Source organism: Thunnus albacares, chromosome 8 (assembly GCF_914725855.1).
Source record: "Thunnus albacares chromosome 8, fThuAlb1.1, whole genome shotgun sequence".
In the NCBI taxonomy this organism is placed as follows: Eukaryota; Metazoa; Chordata; class Actinopteri; order Scombriformes; family Scombridae; genus Thunnus; species Thunnus albacares.
The window spans coordinates 30,178,625-30,193,022 of record NC_058113.1 but is presented as its reverse complement, the minus strand read 5'-3'; the positions used below and the strand labels follow the sequence as shown (position 1 = coordinate 30,193,022).

The following is a 14,398-nucleotide window of genomic DNA, read 5'->3' as shown; positions in this document are numbered from 1 at the left end:
ACAAGTCTCTGAAACTCTTCTGGAGCGATGAACACTATTCTTCAAAAAGATATTCCCTCATGTGGTGTTTTGATGATGGTGGTGGAGAGCGCTGTCTAACACCTCAGTCCAAAATCTCTCATAGGTTTCAATTGGTTTGAGATCTGGTGACTGTGAAGGTCATAGCATATGATTCACATCATCTTCATACTCATCAGACCATTCAGTGACCCCTCATGTCCTATGGATGGAGACATCCTGGAAGAGACCACTCCCATCAGGATAGAAATGTTTCATCATAAGATAAAGGTGATCACTCACAACATCTCTGTATTGATTAGCAGTGATTCTTCCCTCTAAGGGGTCAAGTGGACAGAGCCACCAGACCCCCTCACTGTAGGGGTCAAGCATTCAGACCTGGACCAGTTTTTCCTGTAATTTGTCACCTGTCTGTAGACACAAAAGCACATTTACACACACATTCTTTCTGTAGCTACAGTAACACACAAAGATCACAGTTACATCTTTACTGAAAATGTGTGTCCCTGCCCTGCCTCTTTACATACAACCATGCCATTCAGTACAACACTGGAAACAACATTGAAAAGTGACTCAAACGTGCCCTCTGCAGACCTGAACCAGTGGACCAGATATTATAACTTCTCATCACTATTATATCTCACAAATGTAGTTTACAAGATGATACTTTTTGGAACATGAAATCAATTAAAATCCCACTTTTACAATAAAAAAGTAAGCTGGTTGCATGATGTGAGTTTGGGACAATATATAGTAACTGGTGGTGGAGGTATGTACAGAAAAAGAAGGTAGCCTGTTTCACACTTAATCCTTTTGTTTTGTTGACATTGACTTCACTTTCTAAATGTTTGGGGTCACAGTACAGACCCTACTGCTGAATGAGTAAAAATTATAAAAACTGCAACAAATTTCCCCCTTTTATTCATACTTTATTAAAACCAATATGTAGAAACGTATTGAATGTTTGCCACAAACTTGCACATTTTCTGACAGTGAGAAAATACAGAATACAGAAATGGCCATAAAGCATTGTTATTACACCAAATAAGGTGATATTTCTCGTTTTATACATGCATGAACAAAGTCGTTTTGTTTGGCAAAAAGTCATTCACAGACAGAAATGTACATGATGTCTAAATGTTCACATTACTTATATTTGGGTTTAATTACACCCCATAGAGGTCTAAAAGGAGTGAGAGGACTAAGTCATTGACTTCTTATTAACAAACTGTTATAAAGTTTCAATAACTGAAAGGTAGTGCTGTGTAAAAACTACTACCAACACCAATCACAGAAAATCAACTGTAATTATCAATGTTTTACAGCTGGGGACCCCTAACAGAAGTAATGCATAATTTTCTGCTGCGGACTTCTGAAACATGTCATCAGTTTAAAATCATGTTTATATGCATTTCTCATTTCTCAATTATGCAAAATCATTAAATGTCAAGCTGATAACACAACAGTAAGTACAGTATGTGTGTGAGCTGTTAAAATAGGCTCCAGGACAACCAATAGAATGATGGTATGTTTACTTAAAGATATGAAAATACAAAATCTTTAGAGCTCAAACAAACCAATTTTAGAATTGATATAATAGAATTGATTAGCAGAATTTTTAGTTTAAGCTGCATGGACACGTTGAGAAGGAGGGCTGTCATCAGTCAGTCCAGGATCACAGTCAGCGTCCCTGAAGGTGTAAAAAGTCAGCCCAGAATCAGTTCCCTTACTGTATATCTACAATTGCACGTACTGTGGGGAATATGCTGCCTGCTAAATGTTCACTAACCTCTCACTGGTTTATCCAGAGCTTTGCATGCTTCTTAGGGGTTCAGTCACACCAGACTCACTGAAACAAGTTCATATTAAAAAGCAGAAAGTGTTTCTTTTCTGTAACATCACAGTTTAAAATATGAATAAAGGAATTTTATGAATAAGACATAATTTCACTTACTTTGCTGGCTGTTGATTGCGGTCTCTGTTTCTCTTTTTACAGCAGAAATATGCAGTGAGACCAAAGACTAATATTAGTGCTAAACCTGTGGAATCAAGAAGTTGACATTTAATATAATTGTATAAATATACAATAAATGCAGCCCATGATAAAATTTAGATCTCACCTGGCTGTCTTTAGTTTAGGCAGCATTTGAAAGACAAGTAATTCAGCCATGAGAGAAAGCAAGTAGACAGAGGATGGCAGAGTAAAAGCAAGTAGGATTAGTAGCAAAAAGACAGATTTTACAGAATTGAATAATAACACTTCATGGCAGACATGGGTAACAGTAACAGTAACTTATCCAGAAGTTGAAAAAACATGACATAGACAGACAAAGTATCACATTTATTGGTGTTCAGTACTTACCAAAAACTCCCCAAAGTCCCCATTTTGCATCCCTGACATTTTGTTGATCCTTGGTGGAGATGGGAGGTGATGTAGGAGCTGGAGGAAAGAGGAAAAGCTCCAGTCAATAGTCAATCACATCAGCGGGCAGCAGGATGAAAGGTGTGTATCTGCATGAAAAGCTTACCATTGATAAAATCACAAATGTTGCCACTGTCTAGTTGAAAAAAACAAGAGAAGTGTTACATAGTGTCAATCAACATACTGTACGAGTTGGATAGAAACATTTCATTGAGAACACATATAACTCTAGGATTTCATTTGACATGAAGAGTGTTTTGTTTTGCTTTTTGTGACATGTGCACTGATTTCAAGTCAGTAAAAAGTGGCAGCAGAGTGTTTTCAAGAGTTCAAATGTGGATGGTCTGGTAACTTTTAGCAGTGGGCAGAGATTTAATTTCTCTTCAACAAGAAATGATTACAACAAACAGCGCCCTCAGCTGGAACCATCAGTCCTTGACAACAAAGAAACTTTAAAACTGTATAAAGCACCCTCTCATCAGTCGACTGCTATCTTTACTGTGAGAGATTATAAGCCCGAGCATGATATGCAGCACCGAATCTAGTTTGAAACAATTACGTTTACATGCACACTAGCATCCTGCTTTTATCCTTTGATCATATTCAGGATGTAATGTTCCCATTGAACAGGAAAAACCTCGTTCCTCTCCCTGTATCAGCAAGTGTGTGTTTAATTCCTCAACATCCCTGCTACTAGTATGAACCCTGTGTGGTTTCTGGTTGTCTTGGTAACAAAATAATAGAGTAAATAAACAATGTATACAGGTGTCAGACAACATGTGTCATCATTACAATGTTGTTCTTCCTTTTGTTTGTTTTACGGACAAACTTCACATGACAGACTGAACAAAAACCTGGATAAGAGGTTTACATGACAGTATCTCTACCTCCTTCACAGTACAAATGTAGAATATTCAGGTTTTTCAATATTGTGTTGAAGGGTTATTCAGGTTTCTGAAACTTCGATATTAAGTTTTTAATGTGCAAATACAATAAAAACTCCTAAAACACCATCAAAGCTGGGATACTGGTGTGCATGTAAACACACTTGATCTGTGCAATCTGTTGTTTTCTGAGCCAGGTGTGAATGATTTCAAGAAAATCACACTGAACAGTATTTTAAGGGCTTAGAAAGTAAATACCTGGACATTTTTCGGTCTTCAGATATTCATTGGCCCCTTCAAACTGACAGACACTATCTGTATCCCTGGAAATGAATGCTCGACCGGCATGCTGGCAGACAGTATTGGGTGGTGGAAGGCCTGTGCAACTTCTGATGTCGGTGTTACTGAAGACTAGCTCATCATTGCAAAACACACGAGTTACATCAGTGGCACATCCTGGGGTCTCACAGAAAAACAGCTGCACAGGACTGTGTCCACCTGTAACATCATACATCTATGAAGTAACTCACATAAACTGAAAGGAAACATCTTTTTTTTTTTGATGAAGAGAATGACATAAACAAGAGAGGACGTACCCTGACCTGCAGTCACTGGAAAGCACTGAGTGAGTGTAAGAGCACACAGCAGCAGAAAGAGGAAGATTTGCTCTGTCAAGACAAAATTACAAACTCAATCTAAGGCTGGTGGTTGAGATTGGACCCAGTTTAAAGTTGGTAATTTGTCAGAAACCTACCTTTCATGTGAGAGATCGGTACTGTGAAGCTTTTCTGGGCTGTCCTGTTGGAGACACATTCAGTTTCCCATCAGAAACTTCGCATCACAGAATTTCTAATTATCCCCCACCATGACACCCTTCATGTTGAGCACAACCTTTACAGCACACCACTTCCTTTACTGGAATTTGGTGTTAGCCTCAACTGAAAAACAAAATTTTCATGTTGCCATTCAAACATTGGATAGCACCACTTAAAATGAACTATAACCAATGACTTACTCCATTTCCTGCTCTGAGATAACGTTTCCTCTCTCCAAGTGATGGTCCGCTCAGTACGAATATACACGTCCTAAACAATAACACAAAGCACAAATGTACGTTTAGTTGGATTGAGCAGTGCTACAGACAGCAACCCCATAAGACAGGAACAGGGGGGGCGGCTCCCCCAAAGCTGACTAAAATGACCACACCTGCGCGTCGGTAACAGCATCACACAGAGCACTTTATCACTGAGCCATATGTCTATTTCATGCAATCTACGATTTCATTTCAGCATAGCCTACTGACATTCTGGGAATGTGTTAAAACCATACCGCTAATGGCTTCAGTGATTATAGCAGTCTGCCTTTCTGTTGCAACCAGGTCGCGATCGAAGTCTGCAAGTTATGAGATGCAGCCTGATATTTCGATGTGCCCAGTGATGACTGTTTATATACTGTTTATGGGTGTTTCTGCAACTTCGGGCATTTTTAAGTCCCAGCAGTGAAATTTTGGATTTATGTTAATTTTTTTCATATGATGCTTTATAGATATATACACAATGTTATTGCATATATTGACATCATTTTTTTCCCCTAAATAATGTGATTTAATAAAATTTCTAAAGCATTTTATGGGTCTAAACACCACTTTTGCTAGTGTCCCACAACTGTGGGACACTAGCTCAATCACAATCGTAGGCCCACCCCTCAATGTTGAGATATGTAAAATGAGCTAATTCAATTACAATATGACATTATTTCAAACGAAAGTGCTTCCTATACATATTAATTTACACCATATTAATTTTTTTGTTTACTAATCATTTAACATCTGTAGAGTTAACAGTTAACAGTTTGCTGTTATGGAATAAAGCACCTTACACCATGAGTGAAGGTGGGTGTATAGTTAGTTACGTCCTCTAAAATACGGGCGCTTCACAGCTCTGAACCTTCACATGAAAAAGACATTTTTCTCTCCTAATTGAGGTGGAGTTCAAGATAATGGTGCTTCCCCTGGCTGCATCTCTTACGTCAAAAACTGCGGACTTGAAACAAGTACCCCACTTTGGTCAGTACGCAACTATCCCAACATCACAAAAAATACCCCTTTCTTGAACGGCAAGAAAATAAAAGCATGAGTATATTTGAAGCTTAAAACTTATTAATTGTTACATGTAGCAAAGATCGCCCTTACATGTCAATATGCCCACTATTATAACCTATTCCATTCACAATAATACTTCTGCATAACGTTAATGAACAGTGTTAAAATTTAACACCATTATAGAGAAGTACAATGTCAACAAACACGGCTATCATGAGAGAAAGAGCAGTGATGATAGACTGCAGAGTGTACTTTATACACCACATCTCTCAATATTAACGCTCATCGTTGGGTTGAGACATGAAAATATCACCTCTTGGCAAAAGTAAAATGAAACGTGCCTTACCGAGAGTTTTTCCTCACGTTTTTGTGCAAATAATCCAAAAATTAATTAAAATCCAGGAATTGACGGGATTACTCCATGAAACATCACCGTGTTGGGATATTCTCTACTCTACTCTTGTATATTCGGTAAAGTACCGGTATGAACCTCCTGAGAGACAGCTGTGGTATTATGATTATAACAGAAATCATATAAAAATGCAGTCAGCTTTTGTTTGTTTTCACAAATATCAGGTAGACCTTACGATAACTATATCATTTCGATTTCAGAAATCATTCAGAAAATCATTTCAGAAAAATTCATGTTTCATGTTTTAAAACGCAAATTAAAGCGTACTTACAGTGTGACAAGTGCAGAAAATCTGGAGACGTGATGTTGTAAATATCTGCCGAGCTTCACGATGAAGTTTGCTGAACTATGAGAAGCACAGAATTCCGTCCACTTTCAAATGATATATTTCATTATCCCTCCTCTTCTAGCAGGAGGGGACATCCTGTTAGTTATGTCCATGTCGTGTTGCTTAATAGAGTCATGTCTTCTCTGTCGCTACTTATATCCAAAAAAGGTAAACAGAGTACCAATATTGTAAAATGAGATGCGTCTTACCGCCATCATCCCTCAGGAAAATGCCCAGAAATGACATATACATAATTGCATGGGAGTCTCGGGGAAGTAACTAACCGCGCACACAACTTCACTCATGGTGTAAAATGTTTTATTCCATAACAGCAAACTGTTAACTACTAGAAACATCGTAGAGTTAGTGTGGAGAACAGTAACATTAATCACTGTGTACCAGATAACATCTGTGATGATTTAGAACACAATTTACCTAAACTTATGTCCGTAAACACAATGTCTCACATGCTGGGAGCTCCGCCCACCTACCCCCAACAACTACAGCATTAAATCACATAAAACAACTGGTAAATGTGGCTGAAAAGAAAATTAACTGCCAGATGTAACTGTCGAGTGTGTGTGTGTGTGTGTGTGTGTGTGTGTGTGTGTGTGTGTGTGTTTGTGTCTCTGTTGTCACCTAATAAACATCACACAGCCAAAGGCAACATTCTCTGCAGGCTGGACGATATATATATGTTCAGACGCAAAAAAAACAACAACGCGTTTGGTCTTTGCAAACAGAAATTATGTACGTGTGTATTTGCACATAGAGCGGAGAAGTGAGATCTGATCACAATCAGTCACTCAAGACGCATCAATGCCAGGTGTAAACTGTTTCTCTGTGTCCTTAAACTTTTTCTTTTTCTTGTTTCTTTAACCACTAATTTTCTTTTCAGACACATTTACCAGTTGTTTTATTTGATTTAATACTGTAGTTGTTGGGGGTAGGTGGACGGAGTTCCCAGCATGTGAGACATTGTGTTTACGGACATAAGTTTAGGTAAATTGTGTTCTAAATCACCACAGATGTTATCTTGTACACAGTGATTAATGTTACTGTTCTCCACACTAATTCTACGATGTTTCTAGTAGTTAACAGTTTGCTGTTATGCAATAAAACATTTTACACCATGAGTGAAGTTGTGTGTGCGGTTACTTACTTCCCCGAGACTTCCTCATAATTATACACGTCACTTTTGGGAATTTCGCTGAGTAATGATGGAGAAAAGACGTACCTTATTACATAACATTAATACTGTAACGAAATAGCCCTGCGAACGGTTTTACACTGTCTGAAAAATTCACTTTTCAAAATAATACAGATTCGGCCAATCAGAAGGCCCAATTGTTTGTAATTAGACACGTGCCGCTGGGAGCTCTGTAATTGACCGTAGACTTTGCACTACAGTAGAGTCAACGCGAATGTTACAGCGTTTACATATGTGAAGCCCCAAACTGTAAGCCTGACACGTATCCCAATATGCAATGTAAATATATCAAATATAATATCTCATTCACGATGAGAATACATTCAAAATCTGAACGAACACTATAGAAGTTTAATACCGTGGTAGAGATGCATATAGTGAACAAACACGGCTCACTGTCTTGTCTGGTCCTCACTTTCCCTCTCTGTCTCCTCAACAGGAACATTTGTATTGAACGTGACAGAGACCTCCTACCAGGCAGAGGAGAACGACAACATCACACTGGAATGGATGTTTATAACCATAACTGACAGTTCCTCCACCGTACTTATAATTAATTGTGAACTGTTAACTGATGTTAAACCCTTGGTCCTGTATCATCTATATGAGGGTGTTGAGGTCTCAGAGTATCAGGATGGACAGTTTGCAGGACGAGTTCAGTGTGACAAAGACGCCCTCAGAGAAGGACGAATCAGACTTCATGTGTCCAGAATCAGGACTGATGACTCGGGTCTGTACCAGTGTGAAGTGAGAACACACCAACCTCCAGAGCCCACCTTTACTGGACTGGATGCAGACAGTCAGCCTATACAGTCCCCTGAGGATCGGTCCTGCAGCCACCTACCACCTGTTTTCATACAGATGCAAACTTCCTCCCATGTTATTATAGGGCTGTTATATTTACATTGCAAGACACGCTCTGCATAGCATTCAAGCACTAGGATTGGCCAGGCGTCCATGCTATGTACTATTTGTATGTTCAATACTGTATTATGTACAGCTTTGAGGTAGTTCATTGAGTATTTCCATTTTATTTGACAGTGAAACTCGCTTTTTTCTTTACATCACAACATTCATTTGACAGCATATTGACTTAGTCAGATTAGGATTTTACTTACAAACACATAATAATAACATATGATAGATTAATCTACCCAACAGTATGTAAAGTTATTATTATTATTTTATTTTGACACAGAGAATATTTTGTGGGTAATTATTTGCCAATGTGCCACTTTCTATCCAAAGCGTCACAAGGAAAATTTTTTATTATTATAAGTCAGACATTAGCATTTTTTGAAATAAATACATAAAATTGACAAATAAAATCATAACATAACATAAAAAATTGTGAGTTCATAAACCGATCACAAGGCCACTTCCATATTTCAAAAGCAGTTAAGTTGGACTTCCAGCCTTGTTCAGGACAATAAATTTGTGATATACCAGAGAGACTTTGTAGATTAGTGTCCAGAAATGATTCACAGCCAAGGAATGTCATCATACAGATCACAATGTTGGGACGAGGTGTGGTAATTCTCAACCAGAGCACCATGACAAACTGAAGCAAAAGAGTTGTCAGTTCAAAGAGTATCCAGCTATACCTAAAGGAGTAGTTCGACATTTTTTTTTGGAACTATTCTTATTTGCTGTCTTGCCCAGAGTCAGATAAGAAGGGCCATATCACTCTCATAAAGATGTGAAGCTACAATCAGCAGCAGAAGATTAGCCTAGCTCAGCATGGAAAGACTGGAAACAGAGGGAAACAGCTAGCTAAAGGTTTACATAAATGAGGTTTTGCTGGTTGCATGGCAACCTCATGGTGACAAGAAGACTCCAGTATGTCACCGCTCCCAAAATCTTTCTTGAAGTACATTTTGCTGATAAAACTTTGCACTTTTACTTAAGTATAAGTTTGCATACAGAACTTTTACTTGTAATTGAGTAATTATACATTGTAGTTTTACTACTTTTGCTTAAAGATCCCCTCCAGACAATATGTACAAATACTCTGCTTGGGACAATAATGGGTGTCTGATATGGTTATTCCACAAAAAAGTATAATTACCACTTTAAATGTTCCAAAAAACCCATCTACTTCCCTCTCCCTCATTAAAAATCCAGAATATATGAATATGCATGTATATTTCATTTTGGAAGTTTAACTGTTGGACACAAGATGTCTCCTACTTCACTGAAAAGTCCATTCCTGTCTTTCCACAACACACTTGTAAGTTGAATATTGGACCAGGATTGGCTCCCAAACTAATTGTGATGTCACAAATCACAATCGTAGGCCCACCCCTACAAATCAGGTTTTCATGAGCCAAGAGAAAATTTCCACTTTCAGCAGACAAATGTGAAAACAGCCTTCAAGTGTCAAACTCTGGATATATGTACATCGATCTGCACAGTGAAGCTCAAACATCTAACTGTAAGACCAAGAAGAAAAACATATTTTTGAGTGGAGGCGGACTGTTCCCACCGCTTCAACTACAACATTTACTTGTGCCAGCTTGCACTTGTAGCTTATCATTAGATTAACAGTTGCCTGTTCGAGGGCAATGATTTAAAGAGCTTCTGCATTTACATTGTTCGTGTCTACATGCTGCCATCTAGTGGTCATCAAGAGTCATCTATACAATGACTCAAACATTTGTGATTTGGAAATGTAAGATGATGTATTGTAAACAAATGTCCTAACCCAGAAATTTAAATTAGGAGATACTTTCTTTAATTAAAGCTTTGAGACTGCAACTTACAATGCTCTTATCAAAGGGTTATTCAGGGAAAACAGTGGAATTACAATGTTACAGAGTTTTGGTAAAGTGAAAAAGTCTCTCATTTTACTCTCACAGGTGAATTCATCATCTTGTGCTAGTTCTCAAATTACAAGCCTGTAAATTACTGTAAGTACTTTTGCTTCTGTAAAATGATAAAAGAGATTTGACAGTTGTATATCTGAGCTCAAAAAACGAGTAGGCTCAATAAAATTGTTAAGTGGTGAATAAAAGACTTGTAGATGTTATGAGAGAGGAAAGTAGACATACACATGTCAAACCAACAACTTAACCACAGCATTGTATTCAAAAGTGAAATGACAGGAGAGGAGATATTAGGTGGGGAAGCTTTGACTGAGACTGTTAAACATTAAATACAAGAAAGGTGTCAAGAACGAGGAAACAGTGAAAGAACTCCAAGAGAAGAAACTCGGAAAGCATCAACAAAAAGAAGATTACAAAGTTGACCATTGAGCAAAAATATTATGAATGTTAAAAAATGAAAGGATGAAAAGATGAAACTTAAATATGACCCAGGATTAGGTTGTGACAACTATTCCTAAATTCGTTACTTACTAAGTTTGTGTGTAAAATCCTTCCTTCAACTACTAGTTTTAAACTAGTGATGTCAGACTGCATCATTAAAACGTAGCTATAATGTCTTAGCTAGTAAAGAGTTTAGTATGCTAATATGTGAATTGAATGCTAGGAAACATCAGTAGCCATCCAATCAAAAGCGATGAATTATAAACTATAACTTTAAAATCGCATCATGAGCTGTAACATCACTTCCAAAAATAACAGTTTTAGGGGAGCAAAACAGTATATTAATTACAAATCCCCAGAATGAGAGGGACATATGCTAACGATGTGCTAACCGAACAACAGATGTTACTTGGCATTTGTAATTGGAGGTATACTGTGTCGTTTTTGTACAAAGTAGTTTAAAAAGTAATTTAAAAACTTTCCAGTTAATATAACCTAATTACTAAACAGCATTTTAATCAAGTGTCAGCTATGTCAACTGTAAACTTCTTTTATGCTTCATTGTAAGCTAACGTTAGTTTTGTTAGTTATCTACGTGACAGTTACATCTGGCAGTTATTAGATGTATGTATTCAGTATCTCTACATAAGAGCTAGCTTGTGTCTTGCAACCTATTTTAATTTAGTCATGTGTAAATCCCCATTTAGTAAACAAATTATAACTTAGGCTAAGTTTGAACTTACTGGTGCAAAATACTACAACTACTGCAATGGTCTTTTATTGTAAAGCATGTTGTGATATCTACTCTAGAAATGTGCGACAACTTTTACCTCAAGGAAAGCGTTTGACATTTTGGGAAATACACTTATTCACTTTGTTGCTGAGAGTGAGATAACAAGATTGTCTGTACTGTAAATATGAAGCTACAGCCAGCAGCATTTTAGCTTAGCTTAGCATAACAACTGAAAGCAGGGGGAAACAGCTAGCCTGGCGCTGATGGAAGGTAAATCTGCCTAACAGCACCTATAAAGCTGACTAACATTATTATATCTTGATGCGTCATCTGTCCAATAAAGCAAAATGTAAAAAGTTAATACATAAATATGGTAGCATTGTTCTCATTTAACTCTAAAAAAGTGTTCCCAAAATGTTGTTCCTTAAAAGGCTTCTGTTAGCATGAGATTAGAGTAAAAGAAACCCAAAAACTTTGAGAAGAAGGGAATCACACTTGTGCAGAGGAAAGTGCCTCATTCTTATGATGCAACTCAACTAAAAACCACTAGATGTCAGCCCTTCTCTTTATGTCTTCACTAAGTTTTAATTGAATGACTGACGAGCACATGCTCCACTTCTCCTTCCCTCTCTCTCTCCCTATGTGACTCTCTACCACCCCCCTCCAATCTCTCTCAACCAAAATAATAAAATGCTGACATCTCAAAATGCCGTCTGTATGCCTGTCTCAGCGCAGCAGAGCTGAGAGCTGAAGCCTGACAGAGAGAGAGAGAGAGAGGAGGGGGGGTGTTGGGGGGTGGAGTGGGGGGGTGGGGGTACAACTCTCTCCGGTCTCTAACTGTAGGCTCTGCCTTGCCGAGGGGCTTCAGCACTGCGCTTCTGTGAAGGTAGCTGTGAGGCTGCTTCCTTCTTTCTCTGTCGCTGTGTGTGTGTTTTGGGGGGATCTCGCCAGCACGCCGAGGTTGACCAACACTTTAATCTTTCCCTCTGGGTTGCCTTTTTCGGGGGCTTCATTTCTTCAAGCCAGAGTTTCTTGTGAGATTCTGGGTTTGTGGAATAGGACAAAGTTGCAGCATGAATGTGGGACATATGAGTTAATTGCTGTCCAAAACTCAAGTCCTTTTGTGCAGAAGTTTGGTGACTTGATAGTGAACTTTTCAGGCTGAAATGATCAATTTATGTCACTTTATGGAAGGCTTTTTTTCCCCAGCTGCAGCTTCTGCAAAGGGCCAGCCAAAAGAACCAAATACTGTCACTCAAATGAAGCTATCAGTATGGTATGTGGAGGGGTTAAGCTTTCAAATAGCTGTCCATCGTTGTGCAGTTAATTCGTCACAGAGGATTTGGAGATGTTGTCTCAGTGGGCTGTAGAGTTTAGAGACCGGGAGGGTTAAGTTTGCCCTCTGACTGTACATCCCCTCCAGCTAAGACCCATTAGTGCCTGACATTTGTTTATCTGAATTGATCAAATTGTCTTTTTGTGGTACAAAAATAAGGTGGGTGGCCTTGTGACAATGTGACAAATATGTCTCTGTGTCTTAAAAAACATTTCCACTCATTGCTTCTTTTGAATATTTGCATCAGGGGCTTGCAGGAGGTGCAAACTGGCGCTGTCTTTTGTTAAATATTACAAAATTAGTGCGAAATTAGTGTGAAATTGTTGAAACTAGTGCCAGACGTGATGCGTTTATTTATAATGACCACAACAATCTTTTCATCACGTTTGTTGATCGTCTAACGTCATGAAAACTGTAAAACTGTGAGTTCTGACCTTCTTTCCAGAATTTATATCTTTAACTTCTCAACATTGATCTTTGTTGTTTTATTGTAATGTGTAATTGAAACTGAGATTTACTGTTGCTGTTTTTAATCCTGTCTGTTACAGTGAGCTCTTATTTACTGTCTGTTATTAATTATCAGTCTTTCACATGTATGTTTGAGAGAAAACCTTTGAACTGGAAACACTGGTATTAAGGATAAAGACCAGCAGAGGGAGCTCTTCACTGGAAGTCAGCTCATCTTGTTTAGAGATCCTCACCTGGCTGCAGGTTACAGCTGTGTGCTCATTTACACCTTTAGGCTCATTGAAACATAACAGCTGTATCACAGAGATCTGCTACTGTTATGTGTTTTATCTGTGATATTTGCTTAGAACTTTTTTTGAAGATTTTTTTATTTGCTGACTGAGTTTTTTTTTAAATAATTTTTTTTTGCTCACCTTATATTCTTTCTCTCTCTCTATATATATATTTTACAATGTATCATATTTTTTTATAACATCCATTTGTGTGTTTCTGTTTTGTGTGAAGATCATAAAACAAAATGTTGTGGCCCTTTCTTGCCAATAAAGATTCAGACAGTCTGGTTCAGAGCAGTGCCTCACATGAACTCTTACTACAGATTCTGTGTTGTAATTAAGTATATGAAATATATACAATAGAACATGTACAAATACATAACAGTAAAGCATACTTAGAGTAACAACATGCAAAAAATTATATGTGATTAGTTGTAACTTGGTTAAAACATACAGAGGTGCTAGTAGAGAACACAAGTTTGTAGAGTGTTTGGTTCATTTCAGACTTGTTTGAGGTTTGTACATCACAACTCATTGTTCACTGAGTTGGATTACCTATCAGGATGGACACACACAAGAGTCAAACTTTCTCTCATAAAAATAGGGATTTATTTACAATATGTACACATTATAAACTGTACATGAGGAACGGCAATGCATTGTTAAATTAGATTTTGGAAACCTTACACCCTAAATAGATGAGAAATATTATTTGACAAGAGCTTGGAACTCCTAATTAGCACAATAAGTCCTCATTAAGGATGACTGTCAGATGGTTGTGTGATGTGACCTTTGCATTTGACCCATCCTCTACACTAGGAGCAGTGGGCAGCCACAGTGCCGCGCTCAGGAACCAACTCCAGTTGTTTTGCCAGCACCAGTGGTCAGGTGAACTGACAGGAGCACACCTGGTAGCACCTGAGCCGCGCAGCTCAGGCGTAACTGCAG

At 38.0% G+C, this 14,398-nt stretch overlaps 1 protein-coding gene across 2 annotated transcripts in view; it reads right to left on the bottom strand.

The window, feature by feature from the left end:
- Window positions 1-936: 936 nt before the first annotated feature.
- LOC122987427 overlaps window positions 937-14,398 on the bottom strand; it is a 28,323-nt gene continuing 14,861 nt past the window's right edge. The window contains exons 6-10 of one of the 2 annotated variants that reach the window (XM_044359319.1): window positions 2,381-2,458; window positions 2,139-2,146; window positions 1,973-2,057; window positions 1,808-1,867; window positions 937-1,708 (exon numbers count right to left, since the gene is read on the bottom strand). In XM_044359319.1, coding sequence (XP_044215254.1) covers window positions 2,052-2,057; window positions 2,139-2,146; window positions 2,381-2,458 — 92 coding nt within the window. In that variant the 3' untranslated portion in view covers window positions 937-1,708; window positions 1,808-1,867; window positions 1,973-2,051. The remainder of the gene's footprint in view (window positions 1,709-1,807; window positions 1,868-1,972; window positions 2,058-2,138; window positions 2,147-2,380; window positions 2,459-14,398) is intronic. The other variant, XM_044359317.1, reaches the window with a different exon arrangement.